General features: G+C 45.8%; 1 protein-coding gene across 1 annotated transcript; it reads right to left on the minus strand.

Annotated features, from left to right (window-relative positions):
• Positions 1-953: 953 nt before the first annotated feature.
• Positions 954-22,395, minus strand: QTRT1 (queuine tRNA-ribosyltransferase catalytic subunit 1). Its single transcript, XM_063294512.1, has 11 exons — positions 22,143-22,395; positions 20,373-20,441; positions 17,934-18,072; positions 16,496-16,574; positions 4,677-4,792; positions 4,233-4,371; positions 4,058-4,133; positions 3,721-3,830; positions 2,843-2,927; positions 1,288-1,455; positions 954-1,226 (listed from the first exon to the last, which is right to left on the minus strand). The coding sequence occupies exons 1-10, from the start codon at positions 22,362-22,364 to the stop codon at positions 1,303-1,305; spliced, it is 1,188 nt and encodes a 395-aa protein (XP_063150582.1). The 5' UTR covers positions 22,365-22,395; the 3' UTR covers positions 954-1,226; positions 1,288-1,302.
• Between the last annotated feature and the right edge of the window lie 5,537 nt (positions 22,396-27,932).

The raw sequence follows: 27,932 nt of genomic DNA on the forward strand, positions 1-27,932 counted from the left end.
ACACATTCTGGATGCCACTGGACCTATTTATATTGAAATCAAGGTTCAGATGCTTGTAATTCTTCCTCCTGTCTCATGACGACATGGGCTGGAAGTCAGCTTCTTTGGGGCAGGAGAGACAGTTCTGGTAATGAACTGGCCTGGTATCTGGTTGCATCATGCTTGGGTCTGGTTCATGCTTGGGTCCCTCTGAGAACTGGCTTTCAGTTTCCCTCGAAAATTCATTTTATACACACACACAGTGTGTGTGTGTGTGTGTGTGTGTGTGCGCATGCATATATGCAGGGCTCTGGCTCCATTTTCTGTAAGGGACCAAAGACATTTGGACAAGATGCTGGCTCTTACAAGCATAGTGTCCACATAGCTGCTTGTGTGTAAATCACGCTTGCAGCCTGATAGTCAGCTTGAAAACCATTTCAGTGGACTTTGCACATGCCCAGCATCTCTAAGGAAAAAAGGAGGAGGCAGGAGGCAGTGCTGCTACAGCTGAGAATTCTGCTTTAGGTGACAACAACCATCCTCTTCAGGCTTCGATTCTTCCATGGAAATTCCTTGCTAGTCGATAACAGTGACATCTCTGTACCTCAGTGCTGCTCACCAATGCCATCCCCATATCTGTTTCCCCTCCCCACACCCATGGAAAAAGAAAACTGGAATGTTGACTGGGGACAAGGGACATACAATTAACTAGTGAATTAAAAAAAATTATACTGGAAAAACCCTAAAAGAAAAATCAGCTCAGGATGTGCTGCTGCTTATGTACTCATCTCCCTTCTTCCTTATTTCTGATTCTCTTTCTTCTCTTTCTGTATTTCCTTTTGCCAAATAAATAAAGCTTTTACAAAAGCCCCAGGTCAATGGTGTAACATTAAACTTGCAAAATTTAAACCGTATGTACCGAGCTTCTGCCAGTTCTGATGCTTAATTTACACATTCCAACAGACCAAGGCAAATTATTTTTAGAAAGTTTAATGAGAAGTTTAAAATATAAAGTAGGACTATAAAAGAAGTACACCAAAGAACTTCTAGACATCTCCAGTTTAAACTCTGACCACTGTGATCAAGCCAAGGTGACAGGTTATCAGACAAGGGGCTCAGCTTTTCTCCACCACTCCTTGGAAAGAAAGAGATCCTCAAGCGTCACCACTGCCCAAGTAATCTGGAAAGCAAGGCTGGGGCAGCCGTGGAAGGGTAACCAAACCCAAGGCACGTCCAGGATCCAGAGTGTTTCTTGATGTCTCTTGTTGTTGTTGTTCAGTTGTTCAGTTGTGTCTGACTCTTCGTGAGTCTTCGTGATGTCTCTTACTCCAGATTAATTCCAACTGAGGCCAGGGCCTCCACAGCCCACTGGGGATAGTTGCTGGAGTTCCCATACAGAGTCTTCATAAAATTCCGAACAAACTGTGGAAATCTTTGCTCAGTTATGCTCTCGCGGATCAAATGCATCAGGTTCATCTGGTGGAAAAAAGAAGCAAGCAGGCACTATCAACTCTACAGAAGGAAATATATTGGGAGGGGTAAGTACAAACAATTATAGACTAACTAGCTAACCAATGGGTTAGAGACTGTAGAGCAGGGATAAGGATCATCTGCTATATATGGGCAGCCCGTATGGCCTTTGATGCTCACCTGAGGTGCTCTAAATAAATAAAGGCATGTCCTACAACAGTATTTCTCAACCTTGGCAATTTTAAGATGTGTGAACTTCAAGTCCCAGAGTTCCCTAGCTAGTAAGGTTGAGAAACACTGTTCCAGAGGAACTGCTCAAGGAGCCACCCCAACAGCACACTTTCTCTAACAGGAGACACTCTGGCATGGCTGGTGCCTGCTCATCTGACCTCTACCTTCCCTAATGGGGAAGATGCACACTGAAGAACTGCTCTGTGTCAAATGAAATACAGAGTAATTGCTTCTCGCTTCATCCTGCACTATGCATTTTTTATTGTGAAATGGGAGACATGGAGCAATGGTTCCTATCACAAGACTCTTGCAGAAAAGTAAGGATGAGAGAGGTCCCCTCCTTGCTTCTTAATATCACCCAGCAACCCAGGGCAAGGGCCTGATCCAGCCCCCAGAGCAGATCCAATTCTACATAACTGCTGGGGGAATATCCCACAATCTATCCTAATTATATAAACAAAACTGCCGATTTATACGGCAGAGTCATATAACATGTAAGGTTATAAGGTAGGCACCTAGTCTCAAGGATTTATACCCTACCAGCAGGCACATACAGGTTGATAGACATGATTTGTTTGGGTCAGAGTTTGTATGTTGTACGAATCTAGCTGTTGTGGTTTGTACACTGTGGCTTATGGCTTGGTGAGTTGTATAAATCCAGCCATCTATGGTTTATTCAGTAATACAGTTAAGCAAACCACAGCTTACTGTGATGTGTAAACCTAGTTACAATGTGTATAGAATAAAGTATGTAAACTGGTCACATTTTGCAGAATGTTTATACGTTCCCTTTCATTGTAAACAATGATTTGCAAAGCGCAGAAAAGAATTAATAAGCAAAAGAAAGGATTAGGTAAGGAAGAAAGAAAGAAAACATAGCTAAATTAAATTTCCCAGAATTTAGTTAAGAAAATTGGGACTATGATTCTATAGGCAGAAGTCATGGAAGGTAAGAGAACAGAGACTGGAGGGAAACAGGGGAACAAGAGAAGAAAGCTTTGTGCCCATTTTGATAAAGTGATGGCAAAAGAGAGAAAAGTCAACCGCACCTCCTTTCCTATCCCTACTTCACAGCCAGCATGTTGCAAGTCCCTGCTCTGAAGCGCATTAGCTTTACTGCTACCCAGTTAGCAGAGATCTTGAGACCTCTGAAGAGACTGACCTGGTAGGCAATATTGTGGACGGTAATGTGATGCTTGGCAGCTGAATCAACAGGGTAGAGAGCATTCAAGAAAGCTCGACTATATCTGTTAAGAGACAAATAAACAAGGGAATCCTCTTGTGACCTGAGGTTTAAGGTAGGCTTTTGATACTCCAGGGCTAAAGAATAGAAGAAGCTTCCTGAAGATGTTCCCTGTGGGACATCTTGCCCCCTGAAGTGAGGTTGGCCCCCACTCTTCTGGCCTTCAGGAAGAGAGTCAAGACCCGGCTCTGCCAACTAGCTTGGGGATCCAAGAGTGGTAGGCAGCCCTGGGGGTGGTTGGTGGCTTAAAGACGCTCTCTCCACCTTTTAGTTTCCCTATTTTATCTTCTATTTTTGTACTTTTTCTATTTTTATAGTGGTTTTTATAACTTTTATTTGTAAGCCACCCAGAGTCACTTTATTATATATATATATATAGTATAGTATAGTATATAGTATATAGTATATAAATTTAATAATAAAAAAGGAGAAAATGTTTTTGTTCCTTTACAACACAAAATAAAATACAGAAAATTAAACCTAGTATCAGCTGAATGAAGTTACACAAGACAATTCAAGCAACAGCAGGGACTTACTTTTCCATGCTCGCTGATCTAAATTAAACATTGTACTGCATTTTTATCCCACTCAGTATGATGTCACCACATTTTATCCTCACAAACACTGGGTGAAATTAACTGGTTTGAGAAAAAGCATGCAACTGATAAAGATTATGTACTGAGTTCTGTGACTAAATGAGGGTCTGAATTTAATTTTTCCTGGGTCTTAGTTCTAAATAAGAGCTCTTTTTTCCATTTCTATTTTTAAAAAATCCACTCCAACCCAGGCACACAGACCTCTGGCAGGTGGAGCACGTGCAGTTCTCATCGATGGGCCGGAAATCCTTGGCATATTGCTTGTTCTTCAGCTGTAGGGAGCCCCAAGGGACCAAAGCTGAACCAAAGCGCTGGAAATGGAAAGAGGTCTGCATATTTCAGGAGACACTACCAAAAACAACACTGCTTCCCTAGGGGCGGGGTATTTCAAATCCCTGCATAACCCCCCCATCCCCCACTTTTATTTTATTTTACAGTCTTTCCACGCCAGTTTATGTTTCCTTGCATCAACTGGTAAAACATTCCCCCATGTCCAACCTGCCACTCCATTTCCTCCCCAGCTGACACATGTACTTACTGCTGTCCTTGTGGGATAGACACAGTCAAACATGTCACAGCCCAGGGCTACACACACCACCAGATCAGTAGCATAACTTTGAGCAGAACAGAGACGAGAAACACGCATCAGGTGAGCAGCTGCAAAAGGTGGTTACCCCTTATCCCATGTAATAACACGGTTTGTTTATTCCTACCCGACTCCCATAAGGTAGCGAGGCTTGTTCCTCGGGAGATGTTTTGTGCTGAGGGCCACCATCCTCCAGAAGTGATCTTTGGCTTCACCACCACTCAGGCCTCCAATAGCAAAGCCTGGCACATCTCGTTTAGTCATCTCTAGCAGGGAGGGAGGGGTGGGGTGGGAAGGAAGGGAGATACGGTAGATGAAGGAAGCTAGTGCATCTAAAGCGCATTAGCTATATATTATTATATAATAATAATATAAGTTATATAAGTTTTACAAACTATTTTGGCAAACGAATGGCCAGGAGATGTTTGAAAAGCTTCAGAGGTAGCCTGTATCCTAATCAGAACCACAGACGAGATTCTTAGGTCATCCCAGTTCCCTTTTATTCTGCTCTAAAATATCTGCCAGTTTAAAACAGCTGGAATTGCCAGTTTCAAAAGAAAAGTGACCTCACCTTCCAGACATTTGGTTCGCAAGACAGGATCCAGCCCACCCTGAATAATGGCAAATAAGTTCTGCTGGTTAGGTTTGCTGTGTGCTGCAATACACCTGTCCAACCAGCGAACAGACCTGCAACACACATCCTTTTATTAAAAGACTTGAATTTGTTATTTCATTCTATTTATAGAACTTAAACCCAGTCTGATTTGCAACTGAGTGCTTTACAGCAGTGTGTTTAAATAGAGTTTACTTAACTTTCTGATCTGAATGCTGTTGCTATACCTGAAATTCCATACCCAGTAACATTTTTAAAGTACTGAGATTCCTACACCAGGAACTTATATTTATAAATAAGTTGAAAGGAAGTAGATAAAACTGGCATATTTACCCAATAATTAGAAGACTGTGCTTTAATATCATTTTTGTGGACAAATACCAGGTTGTTTTAAAACTAGGAAGCAAGTATCTTTTGATCTTAAAATCAAAACATCATTTTAATTGTAAATATTTAGCATCTCAGAAAATATTCTGTAACAGAAGGTTAGGATTGCTTTGCCATTGGAGATGCAATTCAGAAGATGGAATCCTAACTCACACTGGGCTTATCCTATTGCTGCCACAACTGAAATTCTGAAATTCATAAAGTTATCTCTATGGATTAAGAGTGATTTCTCCTTCATAAAAAGGTATGTTCCCTTGACTATATCCCAGCAAGCAGACAAATCTTTCTTATATCAAGCTGGACTCTTGGGGGCAGGGCCGCAACTGGGGTCTGTGTCACCCAGGGCAAACACGGATCCCACGCCATTCTGGCACACCCCTACTTGTGGCCCTGTTCGATGGCAAGAACGTGTTCATGTTGTGTTTCTGGCAGCAATATGGAAATGGTTCTAGGATTTTCTGGTCGTCTCCTTGCCCATCTGTAATGAGAAAGTCGGCTAGTTGCTTCCACATTTGAAATTAAAGTGTCAAGAATTACGGACGCTTTGCAGATGGGGGGTAAATTGGTAAAATATGTTATTTGAAAACATATGAATTAGTCTTTTTGCAACCATAGGGAAAGGAAGACTTGAACATTCTGGCCAAATTTCCTTGAATTGTTCTATTTCATTAATTTCCAGACATTTTTCTTTTAACTCTCTCCAATTCATATCAAATCCAAGTCTAAGAACTTCCTGAAACTAAATACTTCTTTTACATTCTTCAACTGCAAAATTACTTCTATATTCAACTCCCCGCCAGCCCAGCATAAAATGATAAAGTTGCATACTTTAGCTTGCAACCACAAGTTCTGCTGGATAAATTCCTCTAAACTCCAGCCAGCATAATCAACAATTATTCTGCTGGCTGGGGGACAATGGGAATTGATGTCCAGCATCTCTGGAGGACGCCAGTTTGGATAAAGTGGGTGCAGCAACCCTTTGCAGCCATCAGTTACACCTTTTTGGTGTACTCTTATTCGGTCATGGAGGGTACCAGAGATGTGGCAATAGTGCAGCATTGGCATATTTGTCTCCCTTCTTCCTTATTTTCATGTTGGGGTTTGGGAGATTTTGTTCAGCAAGGGTCCAGCAAGTTCCAAGGCAACACTGCGTAATAGCCATCCTCTAAAATTGCATGAAATATAAATTGTTAACTTTCCCAAGATTTTAGCAATCTAAAAAGATTTAATACCAAGCAAGGTCTTTGGACAATCTTATGCAGAAATATCTAACCTCCAATGGAAACGGCTCTCCAGAGTTGACACAGAAGCTCTTTCCAGCCCTGTTATCTGGGAGATGCTGGGATTGGAGCTGCTGCATTAAATGCATGTTCTTCATGAATATCTCATGGTATATATGGCAATCCTTCTGGCCCTGTGAGCTGAATCACAGAACATGCACAATCTATTGTGCTCACAGGGACCATTAGCAGAGCCTCTTGTTTTCTATTGGCTTGAGTAACAAGATTTTAGTGACACTGAGGAAGGGCTTTAGAATGAGGAATGGAAGTCTTTATTTCCCTCCCCGTGACCTCATTTAAGATTTTGGGTTACACTGCCAATGGGAATGGAACCAAGCTATCTTGCTGGGAAAAGAGGAAACAAAGACTTTCTCCTAACTTTCAATGGCAAATTTGCATGAACCATTTATTTCTTGCTCAACAGTTGGATGAGAAAAACCTCTGGGTCATATGCAGGTCATATGAAATGCAGTCAAAGGCCATGCATGACTCATGGGCTGCCTATCTATGTTATGATAGATTAAGGATCTAAGCATGTAGGCATGACCTTTTATAATTGTCCTATAGCACAGTATAGGTCAATTCAGCCTTTCTGAACTGGGATCCCATGAGAGGTTGCTAAGGGGCTCTGTGTGGCTGAAAAAAGCACCTACAATTTTTTGAACCTTGAGCACTGCACAATTCTAGCACACATAGTGTTGGGAATTTTTATGTGTTGCAACTCAGCTGCCAATTTGCTCCTTTGTTATTGTAAATGTTGTAAAATTTGGACTATGTAGGTTAGAAGTGAATTGTATGGTGAAGTTTTTATATTTTTTGCAATTTTTATGTAGGGATTCCCTGGGACCTGAAAATTATTTCAAGGGTTCCTCCAGGGTAAAAAGGTTAAAAAGGACCGGTTAATTTATAGGTAAACTTGTGAATTTTTCATATTCTCTTTTCTGGATGGCTGGAGTGTTTTCCTTCTTGTTTGCTACTCTGAACTGCACCATCAATACCAGAGGTGGGAACTGAATTAGATTTGACAACTAAATCTCCAACCTATCTTCACAGCACCCTGAGTCAGAACCCGCAGGCAAAAAGCCCTATTCTGTCCCAGACCATCCTCATGGCAGAAAAAGGAAGGGAACAATGTTAGCCGCCTTTTACACAGAAGAAAGAAAATGCTTTTTACTGTGCAGAAGGCAGAGAGCTAGGGCCTCCCCTTGTTCTGCACAGAGACAGAGACAGAGACAGGGGAGTGGAGAGAGCCATTGCTCTCCCCAGCCCCCTCATTCTGCAGAGAAGGGCCTCCTCCCCAGCAACACTCACTCCAGACCCTTCTGTCTCAGAAAGGCACAAAAGAGCTGAGACAGGCTGGGTGACTGTCGGCATTCGTTGGCATGCACGCAGGGGGAGAAGCCTCCTTTGGAGGGCCTGAGGACTGGATGGGCTGGCCTCCATGATGGCATTCAATCTGCAGGATTGCCACTCCAAGTCCCTGGTACAGACTGTCACATGTACCAGAATCCAAAAGGAAAGAGCAGTGAACACAGCAAGCTAAGGAACAGCTTATAATTAAAAAGAGAAGTGCAAATAGAAAAGCACAGAATATGTCATGAGTGCCGTTGAGCTAAAGTCATCAGCGCAATGGCACACATGACAATGACAAGGAAATAAGTGAAGGGGCACAAGTTAAGTAGCCATCAACCCACAACGACTAACGGCTAACAAACAATAGCTAAACGAATCACGGAGCCACCCAAGCCATCAGCGGCAATACAACGGGGATCGCCCAGCTGAAAGCAATCAGCAGAAGAATGGAAACCTGAGGATGGGCGATCCTGGAAACCCTCAACCAATGGCAGGGCAACGCATGGGACAAAGGGGGGTGACGTGACCGTGAGCGAGGGGGCGCTGACCGGCGCGGGGTATTTAAACCCCGCACCGGCGCGCTCCTGTCACTCTCAGCTTTTTTCTACCAACGTTGTACCTGCCCTGAAATAAACCAGAACCTGATTTGCAAACCAGCGTCTGAACGTTATTCAGAGGTAGGCAGCGCATGACATAAAGCTGAGAGTCATAAACTCAGCCTCGCCGAGCCCCACCGGACGACAACGAGCCGCGGGAGGAGTAGACGGCGAGAAGACCAGCAAGATGAGGCCGGAACGGCGCGGGCAAGGAGGGCGAGCCGCGCGGCAAGAGACAGAGGAAGACCGACCGAGGCCAGAGGCACCGCGGACTCCCGGAGCCATGGACGCCCACCCCACCCGACCCGAGCCTCAGCTCCAACCCCAAGGGGAGATGGCGACGGAGGCAACCCGACCGCGGGAGGGAGCAGCACGACTTCCGAAACCAGCGGAGGACCCCGCGCCCCACATCGCACCCCAGCAACGGGCGTGGAGCGACAGCCCCACGGTGCTCAACACGGAGGAGGACGACGGAGACACCCATCAGACGGAGGAGGAAGCGGACCCGCGGCGGAGGGACGATGAACCCCACCGGCAACCCACCCCCGAGGACGCGCCAACGGAACCGGCCCCAGCGGCGGCGCGGGCTGTGGACGAGGAGGCACGAGCTGAACTCGCGGCCATGCGGGCTCAGCTGACGGAACTCCGGACCATGCTCCAGGCGCTTATGCCCCCCGCGCCACCCAACGACGTCCCCGCACAAGCCCACACCCCGAGCGAAGCACCGAACCCACACGGGCCAGCGGAGAGCCAGCAGACGGCACAGGCGGCCGACACCACACCCCGGGAAGCGAGAGGCGGGGCCGCACAAAACGCCCGGGCCCCAAAGGACTTCCCCATCTTCTTCGATGGGACCCCCTCAAAACTCTCGTTTTTCGTTACCAACGCTAGGGAGTTCATGGGGAGGCACGGACACTCCTATGACTCCGAGGCCGACAAGATCGCCGCCGTGGCGATCAAACTCCAAGACAGGGCGGCGGACTGGTACGTCCAACTGTACGAGTCCAGCTCCCCCGCCCTCGCCACCTTCCCTGCTTTCATCAAAGAGATGAAAAACTACTTCGAAGACCCCCTAGCTAAAGTACGGGCGAAAAGCGCACTCCAGAGACTTAAACAGGGCACACGCACGGTCCCTGACTACGCCCTGGAGTTCAAAGCCCTCGCGGGAAAGGTCTGCGACTGGTCTGAGACCACCCTGCTGGAAATCTTCAAAAGGGGGCTCAACCGCGACGTTCTCCAATGGGCCCTCTACCGCGACGACCCAGAAACGTTACACGGGTGGATCCACCTCGCGGGGAAAGCCGAACACGCGCACCGCACCTTCCTTATGACAACCACGGAAGACACAAACTATGTCGGGAAAAAGGTACCCGCACCACACGGGGGGATGGCCGGCCCCATATACCCAAAAAAGAAGTTCAACCGGGAGCCCTGCGGGAGGTGTGGCAAATTAGGGCACAAGACGGCGGATTGCTTCGCCAACCGACCGCCGACCAGCGCGCCCAAGCCCGCCCCGAAAATTAGCCCCAAACCACCCAACCCGGGGCCGCCCCCTCACCGCCGAATGACCGTGGCCACAGCGACACCGGAAGAGGGCTGGGACGCTTACTGGGGGGAAGAGGACAATACCGACCCCGACCAGCCGGCGGGAAATGCTCCCCGCTTGCTCTGAGACGCGTGGCGAGGCAGGCGGTGGGACAGCAACGCGGACCACCTCAACGAAACGACAAAAGCTCCGTAATATTGGCAGCAATCCAACTCTCTGCCGGCAACGGAGCCACCACGGCCGCGGCACTAGTGGACTCGGGGTGCTCAAAAAACCTCATCCACCCCGACCTAGTCGCCAAACTCGACCTCCGCTGCTTCCCCCTCCCCACGCCGCTGGCATTCCACCAGCTGGACGGCTCTACAGCGGGAGGGAAACCAGCCACGCTACAAACCGAGCCGGTCACCCTGCAAATGGGCACTCACACTGAGCGCACATCGTTCGTAGTCACGCCCATCGGACGGCCCATTGCAGTCCTGGGGATGCCATGGCTCGCGAAAAACAACCCGCGGATCAACTGGGCGACCCGCACCTTCACATTCGGCGACGGCGAGTATCGAGCACCAGTACCAGCTGGCAAAAGCAACCCCACGGTAGGACGAGCGGAGGCGACCACACAAGACAACGCCGCTACCACAGCAGACCTACCAGAACAATACGCCGACTTCTCCGAGGTCTTCGGAGAGGCAGAGGCAGACCAACTACCCCCCCACCGCAAGACGGATTGCCGGATCGACCTACTGCCCGACGTCCCCCTACCTAGACCAAAGATCTATTCGATGACCCCGAAGGAGATGGCAACCCTCCGGGAGTTCATCGATAAAAACCTAGACAGGGGATTCATAGAGCCAGCATGCTCACCGGTCGGAGCCCCCGTCTTATTCCGGGAGAAGAAAGACGGGACCCTACGGCTCTGCACCGACTACCGGGGCCTAAACGCGGCTTCCCTGTCCAACAAATACCCCTTACCCCTGGTGAAGGACATGCTCGCCCACCTGTCCACGGGCAAAGTCTTTTCCAAATTGGACCTTCGCGAGGCGTACTATCGCATCCGAATCAGGGAGGGGGACGAATGGAAGACGGCGTTTAACTGCCCCCTAGGCGCCTTCCAGTACAAGGTACTGCCCTTCGGACTCGCGGGGGCCCCTGGGGTGTTCATGCAGCTCATCAATGAGGTACTGCATGAACATCTGTTTAAAGGGGTCCTGGTCTACATCGACGACGTCCTCATTTACACAAAAACACACGAGGAACACGTAACCTTAGTCAGGCAAGTCCTCGACAAGCTCAGAAGGGCGCAGCTCTATGCAAAGCCTACAAAGTGCGAGTTTCACAAAGAGCGCCTAGACTATTTGGGGTATCGAATCTCCGGGGACGGCATCGAAATGGACCCCGCAAAAGTCGAAGCGGTGCTAAACTGGGAGCGGCCCCGCAACAGACGGCAACTACAGAGCTTCCTGGGATTCGCGAATTTCTACAGGTCCTTCGCCCGGGGGTTCGCTGAGATAGCCCTCCCCTTAACGGACCTCCTCAAAACCAAAGGGGTGGGGGACACCCGACGCGCCAAGAACCCAGGCACAGTGCTGAATTGGACTCCCGCGTGCCAGACCGCATTCGACAAGCTGAAAGCGCTGTTCACGACGGAGCCAATCCTCGCGCACCCGGACCCAGAACGGCCGTTCGTGGTCCAAGCCGACGCCTCAGACTTCTCCCTGGGAGCCATCCTGCTACAAAAAGACTCCACGGGGCTCCTGAAACCATGCGCCTACCTGTCAAGGAAGTTCTCCGAGACAGAGAGGCGATGGCACGTCTGGGAGAAAGAAGCCTTCGCGGTGAAATCGGCACTAGAGACATGGCGTCACCTACTCGAGGGAGCCACCCAACCATTCGAGGTCTGGACGGACCACCGGAACCTCGAGGCCCTACGAACGCCTAGACGCCTTAGCCCAAAACAGGTCCGATGGGCCCAATTCTTCAGCCGCTTTGATTTCCAGCTGAAGTTCATGCCGGGCAAGAAGAACTTCCTGGCCGACGCCCTCTCCCGGCTGCCCCAAGACGAAGAGCCCGCCCCAGACACCATTGGGACGGTCCTATCCGCCTCGCAACTGGGGATGGCCGTGACCACCCGAAGCGGCGCACGGAGGCAGCTCGACGCTACGGCGCAGCCGACGGCGGGACAACCGGCGACGGAAAGAAGCCAACCGCAACTACCAGGGGGAATGCGCACGGACCTCGCCGCCGCCCTCAAAACCGACCCCTGGTTCCTGGCAAACCCCGACAAGGTAACGATGGCGCAAGACCTGGCATGGGGGGAAGGCAGAATCTACGTCCCGGACTCGCAACGCCAGGCGATCTTGCATAGGTCACACGACGCCAAGCAAGCGGGACACTTTGGGTTCCTCAAGACCCTACACCTAACACGGCGCCAATTCTGGTGGCCCGCGCTCAGGCGAGACGTAAAAACCTACGTGGCGTCCTGCCCAACGTGCGCTAGGGCCAAACGGGCACCAGGCAAACCCGCGGGGCTATTGCAACGGGTGGCAGAACCCTCCCGCCCATGGGAGGAAATCTCTATGGATTTCATAGTGGACCTCCCACCCAGCCAGAAGAAAACGGCCATTTGGGTGGTGAAGGACTACTTCTCAAAGCAGGCCCACTTCATCCCCTGCACGTCGGTCCCATCCTCACAACAACTAGCCAAACTCTTCCTCATCCACGTGTACAGGCTACACGGATGTCCCGCACGTGTGGTGACCGACAGGGGCACACAGTTCACCTCCAAATTCTGGCGGGCCTTCCTGAAGCTGACGGGGACCCAACAGGCCCTATCTACGGCTTGGCATCCGCAGACGGACGGAGCCACTGAGGTTCTTAATGCCACCTTAGAGCAATTTATACGATCATATACGAACTACCACCAAGACGACTGGGCTGAACTGCTCCCGTTCGCCGAAGTCGCATACAACAACGCCGTCCACACGAGCACGGGGAAAACCCCGTTCGAAGTAGTCTCGGGGCGCGACTTCGTCCCCATACCGGAGCTACCTCAACCCCCGGAACCCCAGGTGGACGCCAGCGACTGGGGACGGAAGATCGCGGAAGCATGGCCAGTAATCACGGCGGCGCTGAAGGAGGCACAGGCTGCTTACAAAGAGCAGGCCGACAAGCACCGGCGCCAACAACCGACGTTCCAGGCGGGGGATATGGCCTATCTCTCCACCAAGTTCCTAAAGTCAACCCAACCCTCGAAAAAACTGGGGCCTAAGTACATCGGGCCGTTCCGAGTCACGCAAATAGTGAACCCGGTAGCAATACGCCTGGACCTGCCACACAACCTCCGGAGACTCCACCCGGTGTTCCATACCAGCCTCCTAAAACCGGCAGCCACCTCCCGATGGCACCCAAGCACGCCACAGCCCACACCGCTAATGATCGACGGGCAACACCACTTCGAGATCAGGGACATCCTCGACTCCCGCAAGCAACGAGGAACTCTACACTATCTGGTCAGGTGGAAACACTTCCCCCACCCGGAATGGGTGGCGGCGCACAACGTTAACGCGCCTGACCTGACCAGAGCATTTCACCGGGCATACCCCGACAAACCGCAATCAAGGTCAGCAAAACCAACCCCCCCCCCGCAAGCCCCCCCCGCCTCCCGTGCCCCAAGGGAAAGGGCCCCCCCCAAGCCCGCGACTTGGGTGGACCTTCCCCCCCCCGGGACTCACTCCCCCCGCCCCGGGCCCACGGGGTGGTGACAAACGATCGCCAGCACCCTCCCCCCGCCCCCCGGCCGCGGGGGAGTGGCAAGCAAGTCAACAGGGCAACCTGGGGGCAACGCCCAGGAGACACAACAAAGGCGACGCACTCTAAATAAGAAAAGAAGGGCCCTACCTGGAGCTGAGCAGCACCCGACCAGCCACGCCTCTCGCCTCGCCGAACTGAGCCAAACAAACAGGGTGTGGTTGGAGCATGCGCAAGCCAGGTCAGAACCCGAGCATGCGCACCATGGACACACCCTGGGAAGGCACGTGGTAGAGGGAGGAGCAAAGGGAGGGGCGACAACTACTCCGGCGGGAACTTTGGAAAAAAAAAAAAAAAAATGTGGCGTTTTGACAGCTCCACGGGGAAAACCAAGAAAACCAGGGGAGAACACTATTCGAAAAGGGGGCAGTATGTCATGAGTGCCGTTGAGCTAAAGTCATCAGCGCAATGGCACACATGACAATGACAAGGAAATAAGTGAAGGGGCACAAGTTAAGTAGCCATCAACCCACAACGACTAACGGCTAACAAACAATAGCTAAACGAATCACGGAGCCACCCAAGCCATCAGCGGCAATACAACGGGGATCGCCCAGCTGAAAGCAATCAGCAGAAGAATGGAAACCTGAGGATGGGCGATCCTGGAAACCCTCAACCAATGGCAGGGCAACGCATGGGACAAAGGGGGGTGACGTGACCGTGAGCGAGGGGGCGCTGACCGGCGCGGGGTATTTAAACCCCGCACCGGCGCGCTCCTGTCACTCTCAGCTTTTTTCTACCAACGTTGTACCTGCCCTGAAATAAACCAGAACCTGATTTGCAAACCAGCGTCTGAACGTTATTCAGAGGTAGGCAGCGCATGACAGAATAAGACCCAGAAAGGTCAAACATATATTAACACAATATGCAAGTAAATAGATACTGGCTGTTACACAGTGTTACAGCACATTCAGCGGAACATATGGTTATGGGTTTTTCAAGGTGAGGCTAATTTTCATAGCTCCAGAGAAAGTAAGAGTTTTGAGAATCCAACGCTGCCACTCTTGCCTCTTTTTTCAGATCTTTTATCCTTTCCAACACAACAGAATGTCGGAAAGAAAATATCTAAAGGGACTCAGAACTATTTTGTCTGTCACCAGGATAGCTCTCCAAAACCTGAACAGACCTGGATCAAATTTGGTACCAGCAAAAGCAAGATTACACTTGAAAATGGGCCAAAACTGGATGTCTTAATAATTAAAGGGGACAAACAAATAATAAATCAGAAGAGTGACTCAGATAACTTCCTTATCCTGGATTTACAAGAAAGACTTGTTAAACTTATGAAGGACTTTCTGAGAAGAGACAAAGAGAACATTGTAAGAAGTAAACTTTTGGGACACTATTTAAAGGGGTTAAAGATCAAGATTCTTCAAAGTAAACAGAAGGAATACAACATTGGTTTATTTTATCAAGGTTAAAATATATGTGTTGTTTCTGGTAGCTCTTAATGGACTTTTTTACTAGAATCAAATGACAAGGCTTTAAAGATTTGTTTATAGATAAGATATGGGAAGTAGAGATTTTTTGTTGTATTTTTAGAGAATAATAAAGGTGATAAAGTTGTGATAAAGGAATATAAAATTGATTTGATTACTGTAAGATTAAAATATATATTATTTCTGGTAACTCTTAATGGACTTTTCCTGATTAGGACTGAATGATGTGGCTTTATAATTTGTTTTTATTTATTGTGTGTCCAGATCAAACTTTGCTCTGCCAAAATGTAGCCACCATCACAGCTTTGTCATTAGCTTGCTGTAGGTCATTGACAGAACAAGGCTCTGGCAATAATTGGCACACCATCACGTATGCCAGATCTTGGATTTCTCCACACTCACATAATATATAATATATATAATATATAATGTGATATATTATATAATGTATAATTTGTTTATAAATAAGAGATGAAATATGGGAAGATCTTTTGCTGAAATATCAGAGAAGGTGATAAGCTACTGAAATTGTTTGTACTTGTCTTGATGGAGGGGGAAGTCATTTCTTTATATATCTTTTTTATTATTTTTTCTCTACACTTTATTTTTTATATTTTCCTTAGTTTGTATTAGTTTTTTTATCTTTGTATCTGTAACCTTCAATAAAAATTATTATAAAAAAAGAAAAAGAAAATGGGCCAAATCCAGTTGGGAGCTGTGGAGAACAATTCTCCAGAAACCCCCCCCCCCAATGCCCCCCAATGAGAGAGGCCACTGGCAAGAGCTGCTGATTGCTCCACTCAAAGCTCCTCTGGACATGTGACTGAGTGTACGCAGCCTGCCCTGTACTTTCCCATGCACACGTACATACAAGCATCGATGGCAGGAGCCCAAAGAGAGAGCAAAAGCACACACAGAGATGCAACACACGCTTTTATTTCACAGAAGAAGAAACAGATGCTTCCTATGGCTACTGCCAATCAAGAGGCTTGAAAGAATTCCAGAAGCCATGCTCTGCACGCTTTCCCTAACTTGTCTGATTCCACAATAACCCGAACATTGTCTCGCAACTGATGAGGTTTTTCTCAAGTCACTTCAGAAAGAACTGTGTGCTTAAAAACAAAATGGGGGGTGGGTGTCATTTAATATGATTAAATGGAGGGGTCATTCAATATGATTAAATGACGTAAAGAGAATTTTATTGCTTAGTACTAAGCAGACTGAGTTTGAAAGCTTCCTGGTAATAAAGTTTACATAGCCAGAGAAGTATACACACTGAAGGACAAGGTGTACAAGCCACACAGAGGCCATGGACTGGGAGAGGCTGAATGGAGCTGACAACACCTTCAGAGTTGACTGACGCAGCACAAACCTTAGCATGGCGTCCTCCACGCGGGGGCCACTGAGAGTGCTGCTGACCACATCATCTAACTGCATTATAATGTCAGAGCCTGGGGGAAAAATACAAGTTAGCAGAGATGGCTGAGATCAATCAATATAGAAATGGAGGATGGAGAAGCCTAGATAGATTTTAACAATATTTAGTTAATATTCTATACTTTTTGACCTATGAGGCACTTACAGGGCCTACAGTGAGAAAGCCGTTAAACAAGTATAAGCCAATAAAATAAATAAAAACTTGATTTGAAAAAGGAAGTGCATAACTGTTCCAGCCAGCGATCACATTTTAGAAAAAAAAAACTTGTTTTGGCTCATTTCCAGAAAGAGTGGAATGAAGAGATATGTTAAAAATCCAAAGGAAGCTTTACCTTTTATTTATGAATTTATTTTATTTATTTTGGAAATTTATATATCACATGGTCCAAATGGATATGCCAGCTCACAGCAGAAAACAAATAGAACTGATAAATATCAAACAGAACAAAAATACAAGTAACACACAATAAGCTATAAACGTTATAAAATTGTCTTACACTATAACGAAGCACCACCAAATAACATCATACCAATAAGTCCAAAGTAGTTAAATCAATACCTCAAGAGAGAATTAAGAATGAAGAGTTATAAAGTACATTTTGAAAGTACATCGTCAACAAATAAAAACCTGGCAATTAAATAGGCATGACTGCAATGAGGGAAAAGCTAACAAATAAAACACCTTTAAAGATCTTTTTAAAGCATAATGAGGAAAAGGCAGAAGGGACAGAGTGGGTGAGAGGACTCTAGTCCGTTGGTGCTGCCACCCCAGATAGCCCTCGGCCCATTCCAAGGGGGCGTCTCTCTCTGACGGCACAAAGAGAAGGCTGCTCTGCGCAGAGAGCCTGCCGGGGAAGCAGTTCCTCCAAGCAGGAGGGGCCTGAGCCATTTAGGGACTGATAGGCAACAAGGAGGGAACTGGGACTGTGGCATGACAGGGACTGGAAGCCAAAGCAGCTTAGCCAAAACAGGTGTTCTGTGTCCCCAGTGGGACACTCCAGGCAGGACATTTTCAATTCATTGTAACTTCTCTACCTCTTTCAAGGACATCCTCACACAGAGCCACTGTGACAGTCTAATTGGGATGAGAGCAGCATATGGATTATCGTAACCAGATTTATCATAGTGGATAAACCATTCACTAACAGGCAAAACAAGAAACAGGGACTAAGTATGCAAATAGGGTCGAGTTGAGCGCTCATGGGCTACTGAACTCTTTTCTGCTATTCTACCTATGTTTTCAGTTCCTACTTAGGTATTTCTGATGTCATGGACAAACAACCCTGGCAGCAGGGAAATAGCACTGCTAGAAAACAGAAGGAACCATCAGCTAGCTTAGCCACTCATATTATTATGCAAAGCAGAGGAGTTACCAAGAGCATTCTGTATTTCGATGGATTTTTCTGGAGTTAGCAGAATCTCCCTGCCATCATAAGGAGAAGAGAAATGCACTCCCTCCTCAGTCACCTTGGAGAACTCGACCAGAGAGACCATCTGAAAACCACCGCTGTCCTGCAGAAAAGACACTTTGAAAAGAACCGAGGAGGAGAGAAACTGGCTGGTGTGGTGGTAAAAAGTACCCCTCCACACACATGTGAGCTGCATTCACTACCAACTCTGTAAGGTGCCCTGCATGTAAGTGAAGTGCTGAAAGTGCCCTTGTAAGGAAACATTCACAGCAAGCTGAATTTGTTTGCTTGCTTGCTTGCTTCTCAAATTTAGTCACTGCCCATCTCACCCAGAGAGCGACTGGGCGGTTGATCCTGAATGGTGACAGGGGGAGGAATCAGACAGGAACCAGTGGCCCAGTAAACCGAATTGCTTATATCCACAGACCATATCTCAGAGATAGTATAGCTGACAGTATGCTGACCTAATAGGAAGGAAATAATAATAATAATAATAATAATATCATCACCCAGATGGCTTTACCAAAAACATTCAAATATCACGCTGTAATTTGCACGGTGTCTGCCTTTTCCTTTTGTCTTGTCTTTGCAAATAGTAGGCCAAAGGTATATAAGCGGTAGTTCTGCTTTTGCTCAGGGCTGCTCAGCAAGCTGCCAAAGCTTTGCTGGGAGCCCAGTGGACACTGTAGTTGTTTGCATGCTTAATACATTTATGTTGTATCTTCAAAATTATTTGGTTGCTTTAGGTGAGCCAGGTTTTGACCACAAGACTGGGTTAACTAGTTTACATTAATGCAAAACTATAAATCAGACGGTTTAAATTTTTGACAACTGGGAAGCCACATTTAACATTGGGAGGCAGGTAGAGACTGCAGGTGGAGGGGGCAATGATAATGATGTAAATGAGCAAAGCCACAACATGCTTGGATAGGACCAACCCTTCCCAAATTTTCTGGTCACTGGGCTTTTTCTTTTTTTCCTTTTGAATTGTGTTAAGCCCAGGACCACTGCAGCAAATAGAACAAGGGTGAGGAGCCCTGCCCTGCAGCAACATTAATAATCAAGCCCCCTTCTTTACGTGTCTGCATTGTGATGCCACTGTAGGGGACTTGTGTCGTGACATTACTGCACATGCTCAGACACCAAGAAAGCACACCCTGTTCCTTGTTTGCCAGCAAAAAACAGGCTAACCAGCCCAGCCTATGGCAGGAAAGGGCATAATTTATCTTTGGCAGTACAGTCAAAGAGGGCTCTGAGGACTGAAAAAAAGGAAGTCAGAGGTTATGTGCAGAATGCCCTCACTTCTTCCATAAGGAGAGCCAGTTTGGTCTAGTGCTTAAGGTTCTAGCCTAGAATCCAGGAGTTCTAGTCCCACCTTAGGCATGAAAGCTGGCTGGGTGACCTTGGGCCAGTTACTCTCTCTCAGCCCAGCTCACCTCACAGGGCTGTTGTTGTGGGAAAAGAGGAGAAGGAAGGAGTATTAGGTATATTTCCCACCAAGAGTTATTTCTAAAAAAAATAATAAAGGTGGGATAAATATATAATTAGTAGTAGTAGTAGTAGTCATGGTTTACAAACAACCACTGCTGGATTCATACAGTGTACCAAATCAAAATCAAGCAAAATGGCTTAATCCAATGTGTTAAACCAGATTCTTCTGCATACTTCCACTTTGCCCTATGTATGCCTATAACATAAAAATGGCAGGATTCATGCATTTTGCAGACCCAAGATTTCTTTTACCAATATTTTTATATGTCACAAATGGCTGTGTTTATAACTGCACTAAACAAACTGTGGTTTATATACACTCATGGCAAAAAAAATCACATTAACAATATGCAGATCCAGGCAATATGTTAAATAGCATCTCACAGAAATCCTTTAACTTTCCAGGAGTGTTAAAACCATTACAAAGAACCAGTAACTCTAAGAAGCTCCACTGAAAGCAATGAGATTTGCCTTTTAGGAAAAACACACAGGATTGGGGTACATACCTAAGACCTTCATTTTTAAAGCAAGTGTATACAAAGTGTATTTATCTGTCAAGCCCTTAATGAATACATAAGCTTGTCATGTGATTGCTATACATGGTGAACAAAATTTTGCCAGTCCTGCTTTCCTGGGGTTTTGACTGGATGCAGAGTGTACTAAAAATCTTCTCACCGCTTGGAAAGACAATGTAACTACCTGGTTCATCAAGCATTTCCATAGTTTAACAGTACAATTCCACATGCAGGTGGATCATCTATGTGCTCCCCATCTCTCTCACACCCCAGTTTTACTTCTATACCTGCCACATAGGCCACTGTTTCCTATTTCTGTCAACAAACAAAGCTCAACTATAGCAAAAGGGTTGATTTTCTGGGTACAGGCAACCTCCTCAGTCATATTCATACTCACTGTGAGTAGGTTTCTTGGCCAGTTCATGAAGCTATGAAGTCCATTAGCTTTTTTGATAAGCTCTGGTCCCTGGAACAGCATGAAAGATCATCATGAGTGCCTATCACATTACTAGTGCCAAACATCCTTAGCATGTTGCATGAACCTACCCACTATTGCTTACAAACTATTAATTATGGTTTAGTATGTTCTCTGAACTCATACAGTTGGACTTTGTTCAATATACCACAGCTAAACTATGCTAGAGGAAAGGCTGAGCCATTTTGCAGACCTTGGCAAGATCACACTAAAGTAACTCCAAAACAGATGCATCATGCATTCAATAATTTCAAGCAAAGCAAAAAGAGTAGAGGAATAGACACAACATCTCTGGTGATTTGTGTCCCTGTAAAACTCCTGTGTATATCTCAGAGGCCAAACATACTCTCAGAAAGACAGACTGTAGTGATATGATACACTAGTTACCAATCTAAGCTAGTAACCGAGAAATCCCTGCTTCTATTTGTTTTCTTTGCTTTATGCTTATTATGAATCCTGGGTAAGCTAGTTAATTCTCAAATGTTCATAATCAGTTGCAATACAGTGCTCCATGTTATAGAGGTGCTGTACAGCACTAGATAATTATGAAGTATTTGAAACTATATAAATGTTAATTATCTCCTTTAACTGAATTACAGTCCATCCATGTATCTGTTATTAGAAACAAAACCCATAAGCAATACAGGGATACATGGCGATGGGATGTACAAACATGCAAGTTAACTTATTAGTCATAATCCAAAGCAAAATTCAAGAACAGGAATCAGATGAAGAGAAAGATATCTTGCTGGCTATATACACTGGATATTGCAGCCACCAGCAATATTTTAACTCAGATAATCTTCTAGACATAAACCCCACAGAAACCAAACCCAAGAGTGAATTAGCACCAAACAGAGGGGTTAGCATTTTTTCTAACTTTTGTTTTCTTGTAATTTACTCAATAGCCTAATATCATTGCATTTCACTAACTTCATATTACAGTGAGAGGGTGGACAGAGAATGGCTGTCTTCATATAATATTCTCATCCTATGATTAACTTCGACACAGTTGATCAAATATCCTGAGTTCTTGCAACACACTGAACCATAAACTAGCTGCAATAGGTGAATTATAAAACAAAGTAACAGCTCAAATAGAGTCAGAATTTGTGGCTTCACTGTATTGTGTAAATACAGCCATTGTAGCTAGTTTATGATTCAGTGTGTTGCAAAACCCCAGGATATTTGATCAGTAACCATCCTGTTGTGACTCAGCATTAATTTCAAACTGACGTTCAGACTAAGACCAAATTGGAACATATGCTGTATCCACAGAACATATTATGCCATGGTTTGTTTAACCATGATTTTAATAAAATATAGTAGAATGATTCCCATAAAATGTAAACCACATAAATGCTACGACATAAATCAGCAGAGCGCAAGTATAGCTTGATGGAGCATGTTGTGAAAATCCAGCCCCAGCTAACGTTAATCTCCGAAGTCAAAGACGTGGCTGGAGGCTGGCTTGGGTTGCCCTCTCCCGGGCATGTATCGCAGATGTCCTGGGGACGTTGTCATCTTACGCTGCTAAAAACTTGTACAAAGTTAACACTTTCTTGTACTAGGTCCCAATAACAAGCTGTCCAAGACAACTGCACTAAAACCGTAGTTTTCTCCCGAAGACTTGGGATGTCTCGTCTAGGACACCCCTAGAGAATTACAAGTCTATGCGGAAGCTCGACTCACGGGACGCATGCCTAGATGGTAGGTGTTGCCTAGGCACAGGCGGCATCCCAGCGCATCCAGCTGCTGGGCGGTGAGCCCTTTCATGGTTCCCTGCGTGCCGACAGGCATGAACACCGGGCAATCCACGAGGCCATGCGGCAGCCGCAGCTCACAAGCACGAGCCCTACTCTGCCCGCATTCGGCTACCACGCGCAGCGAGAGCGCAGCAGAACTTGCCGCCATGACAGCCACGGGACCTTCCGCCAGAAGTCACGTGACGCCACTGCCGGATGCGGGGGGCTGCGGCGGCAAAAGCTGAAAAGCCGCTTCTCCCGCTGTAGGAATAAAAGATGTCTCGCCCTCTTTTCGTGGCCCTTTGGCTTAGCAACGTCATTGGTCGCGTCTAAGCCACGACTATAGAACTATCAAAGAAGAGAGACAGCTTTGAGCGCTGACGACCCGTTCACCAATTAGTACCCGAAACTGCTGACGTTACAAACAAAACCAGTTTCCATGAGAAGAGCCCCGTGCGGTGCTATAGGCTATATAGCATTGGCAATTATATGGGAAATCGGTCCTATTGGTGGTTGGGCTCTGAGAAAGTTTGGGTCATAAAAGGCCCTAAAGTCACCTCCGCCAGTTTGGCGAGTAGGCCTGCTTCTCTGATCCTTTGCGTAGGTTTAGTTGTATTGTTTTTCCTCTCTGAAAACAAAGTTGTGGCTGGTACCTTTGCAGGGTTAGGGTTGCTAAAATCTTAATTTCTGCCTATCTTGTAGCTATCATTAGCCTGGTTTACAAAGAGTAAACCAAGGTTTGAGTAGTTGAGTAGTTATGTTAAATAAATTTCAGTTAGCTATGTTCATATGCTAAACCATAAACATGCTTCACAAATCATAATGGCAGTTTTCATACAACACACTCAGCCAAAAATGATTATAACAGTGTAATGCAATGTATCTGCTAAAGCCTGGGTTTGCACACTACATTCAAGCATAAGGTGCTTCCTTTGACTTAGGGTTTGGGTTAATCTGGCTACTGTGCTTTGTGAATTGCTGTTTATGGGCTAACGATAGATGCAAATCCAGACAATTGCAGTTTATTTAATAAAGCATAGTTAGACAAGTTTTGACCTCTGACTTTTTGTGATTTGTAAACTAGGTCTGAATGAAGAGGATACCAGTAGGGCAACCTTAGCTTTCTGAGACAAAATTAGCATTGTGGAGGACTTGGGGAGGAAGACAGCACTAGTGTACTACATAGTACATAGTCTCCCATATAGACTATTGCAATGTGCTCTACATGGGGCTACCCTTGAAGAGTATCTGGAAGCTTCAGCTGGTCCAGAATGTGGCCGTGTGGGCTATTTTTGGCGCCCCTAAAAGGGCGCACATAACACCTTTGCTATGTGAGCTGCATTGGGTACCAGTTTGCTTCCGGGTCCAATTCAAGGTGTTGGTTATCACCTTTAAAGCCCTACATGGCATGGGGCCAGGCTACCTGAGGGACCATCTCATCCCCGCTTCATCTACCCGCCCCACCCGATCATGCAGAGAGGGCGTGCTACGGACCCCGTCAGTAAGAGAATTCCATTTGGCGGGGTCCAGGAGGCGGGCCTTCTCTGCAGGAGCACCTGCCCTTTGGAACATCTTGCCCCTGGAGGTGAGCTTAGCCTCATTGCTCCTAGCCTTCCAGAGGAATTTGAAGACCTGGCTCTGCCACTGGGCTTGGGGCAGGGAGGAGAATAGTTATACTTGGGGTTGGCTAGTGCCTTGAAGTGCCCCTCCTACGCAATGACTGACCACAGCCATCTGGATTTTATTATATTTGGTAGCTCTGTGAAATTGTTTTATAGCGTGTTTTATATTGAAATTTTATTGTATATTTATTGTTTTATATTATAAACCGCCCAGAGTCCCTCCGGTCGGAGGAGATGGGCGGTGGCAAATTTGATAAATAAATAAATAAAATAGTACCAAACTTGTAGGGAAAGTCAATGGACTGAAGTGTGGGACCACATGGTCCAGAGGGATAACACACTTTATAATATATTCTCAGTACATCCATAGGAACTTGCCATTTTTATAAGAATGATAAAAGCATCATGACATTGCATTGCATGCTCCCCCCTTTTGGGTCATGTGTGTAATATGACAATGTACATACAAAAGGGGCATGCTTGTACAGTATTGTGATTCTGCTGACAACAGTCTGACCCCTTCTTGCCCCTGCCTTGGAGGCCACTGTTTATTATTCTATAGACAGACGAAATTAATTCTGTTCCCTTCCTCTTTAGGGCAGGAACTGTAATTATTGTAAAATAAGTTTAAATGGTTGATGGCTTTATGAAACAAAAATATCTGTTTAGAAACATGTAAAGTATTGATCTTATACCAATGCTTTGTCCTCCTGGATAAGGTAGGCAGGAGAAAATGGAAAGTGCAGAAAACCTGTACGGTGGGCATACTTTTGAACCTCTACTCCCACCGGTAACACCAAGGTTGAGATACTGGGAGAAAAGGGAACCATTTAGAGGTGCAAGAGGAGTGGTTTCTGACAGAATAATGAAACACTTTCTGAATTTTTGTATTGACCATATACAGAGATTTGCTCTTGTTCCAGTATTGGTAGACCTGCTGCTGAAATTCACCTCTTTCCCTTTCTAGCACATACTTTTTGTAGCTATGTTCACAAGCCACACTGAAGCACAATATGTAGGTGTTCTGAATGTAGTCTCCTCACGTGCTAGGAAGGCACAGCTGCTCAATCCACATCAATCTGTACCCATAAGAGAGGCGCTTTCTCATATACACAGTCAGCAGACTTGCTGCTTTTGTCAGAATGACAAAAGTACAGTAAATTTGTGGCGTAAGTGCCATCCCTTTTGGGCATGTGTGTGATGTTTCAAAACACATCGAAAAGAGATACAGCTTGCATTATGATGCTGCAACGTTACTTGCAGAGTTCTGACTCTCCCTTGCCTCCTCCACTGTTGGAGTCAGACCACCTCTGGAAGATACATATATATAAAAAAATGTCATTTAAAATCCTGAGGCACAACGGATGACAAACTATAAACCAAAGCTGCAAAAAGCACAGGGCTAACGATGTTCCCCACCAGCCTGAGATTAAAGTTGGAATTTCCAGGAAAAAGCAAAATCCATATAAAAGAAAGCAGTGGGACTTCGTTTCAAGGGGAAAAAAGGCTATTTGTATAGAAATAGGCACCAATTTTCACTAGAATTTGCATCAGACTGCGCTCATAATTTCTGCATTTAAATATTTATATCAAACATTTTCTGCAAAAAACTGGGGATCTATAGTATCTTGATAGAGAACTCTGTTTGCAGCAGGTCACCACCATCTTGTGGTCTACTGAGGACATTACAGTACATTTATATTTTTATTTTTGTTTCTAACCAAGTGATATGTATCTCCTCCAACACAGAGTATTCTGGATATTGAATGTTAAAGTGGGTGGGGAGTAGAGTGTTTCATTTTCTAATAAAGTTTGATTTTGTTACTCTCCCATGGGTGGAAAGAAAGGCAATATTCTTTTATACAACATTGCCAGGATATCACACTATTGATCACACTTTAGTATAACAGATATCACACTATTGAAATTATTTCTACTTTGTGGTTGTTGTTGTATTTTTTATCTTTCAATTGCCAGAAAAGCAGTATGAGTTTTGGGAGCCTCTTTTCTCTCACACACAGGCCTAGGTTAAGAATTTCAGGTGGGGCATACTTTTGAAGTTTGGTGATGGCTGCTTCCCCGAAGCAAAAAGTAGGGCGTCCCGAACCAGTGAATTTCTAGGAGAGAAACCATCCAAGTACCACCAAAGGATAAGACAGGTCCTGAAGAGCCAGCTCAATGGGAAGAATAAGATCCATGCCATCAACATGCACACCCTGCCGGTCATCAGATACCCTTCCGGTATAGTGAGCTGGCCAAAGGAGGACATGGAGGCATTGATCATGGCAGCAAAAGAACAGGCGCTAAGCACCAGATCCATAGAAGCAGGGGTCTACCACACTAGAGGGGACCCAAGGTGCAGGCTGTGCAGAGAGGCCTCAGAGACAGTCCAACACATAGTGGCAGGGTGTAAGATTCAGGCAGGAACAGCATATACTGAACAGCACAACCAAGTAGCTGGCATTGTGTACAGGAACATCTGTACAGTGTATGACCTAGACCCTCCCAGGTCTAGATGGGAGATGCCACAGAAGGTCATGGAAAATAACAGGGCTAAGATCCTGTGGGATTTCCAGATCCAGACGGACAGGCAGGTACTGGCCAATCAACCAGACATTGTGGTGGTAGACAAGGACCAGAAGACAGCAGTGGTGATATAAGCCAAGTGACAGCAACATCAGGAAGAAGGAGTATGAGAAGCTGGAGAAGTACCAGGGCCTGAAGGAGGAACTAGAGAGGTTGTGGAAAGTGAAGGCCGAAGTGGTCCCAGTAGTGGTAGGAGCGCTAAAGGCTGTGACTCCTAACAGATCCCAGGAACATTAAGTATTAAGTGTGTTTGCTGCCTTGAGTTATATTTATTTATTTATTTTCTATCCAGCCTTTATTATTTTTATAACTAACTCAAGGCAGCAAACATACCTAATACTCCTGCATCCTCCTATTTTCCCCACAACAACAACCCTGTGAGGTGAGTTGGGCTGAGAGAGAGTGACTGGCTCAGGGTCACCCAGCCAACTTTCATATCTAAGGTGGGATTAGAACTCATAGTCTCCTGGTTTCTAGCTCAGCACCTTAACCATTAGACCAAACTGGCTCTATATCTAAAAAAGGTATATCTAAAAAACATAGGATATAACAATAACAATAACATCATCTAGGTTAGACCCTGGCAATAGAGATCAGCACAGGGTGGGGTTAATGATAACGCACACATACTGTTTAACCAATCACCATGCCATAGCATTTAATATGTAAGGAGTAAGAGAAAATATCTAGACATGTACTTTGGCTGTACAGTTTGCTTGACCATGATTTATTGAGTAAATAGTTGGCTAGTTTCACACAATACAAATAAGCACACACTTTTTAAGTACCCATTCCATTTGCATTTAACTTACTTTTATGTTTCTCCCTGACATACAACTTTCACTTTAGTATAACAGTGTATATCTTACATACAGACATTTTAGCTTCTTTTAGCTTCTTCCAACAAACATTCATTTCCTTGCAACTGGCTACTTGCTATCCAGTACCTTCCCACCAGCATTTGTACATCTAAAGATTTCTCCATCCATTTTCACATAATTAGTAAACATTCTACCAAGTATACAAATTTATCTACTTGCAAATTTATCTACTCGCATGTATGGATTGCAACTGTTTCATCCTTTCAGACAAAACTACCTTGGTCTTTGATATATTATTCTTCAAATATGTAGTTCTCTTTGCACCATAGAGTCTAAACGCTTGCTGCAAATTTTTAAAAAACCTTTTTAATGTGACTGTGTTTGACATGCTTATTGTTTTATACTTTTTTTTTTTGCTGTTTGCTGCTCAGAGTCACTTCTTGTGAGATGGTCAGCCATATAAATTTGACAAACAAACAATCTTGCTATATTGAGATCCTGATCTTGCTATATTAACTGGCTCCTTTTGGCCTGTGAACCTGAGGAAGTGGATAGGGTGCTTTCTGCGCTGTCCTCTGCTACCTGAAGCATGGATCCATTCTCCTCCTCACTTCTGTATCTGGGTGTGTATGAGACCACATGGTTCAGAAAATTGTCAACGCCTCATTGTTGCCTGCAGCCTTGAAAAATGCTGTGGTGTACCGCCTC

This window comes from Candoia aspera, chromosome 2 (assembly GCF_035149785.1).
Source record: "Candoia aspera isolate rCanAsp1 chromosome 2, rCanAsp1.hap2, whole genome shotgun sequence".
Lineage (NCBI taxonomy): Eukaryota > Metazoa > Chordata > Lepidosauria > Squamata > Boidae > Candoia > Candoia aspera.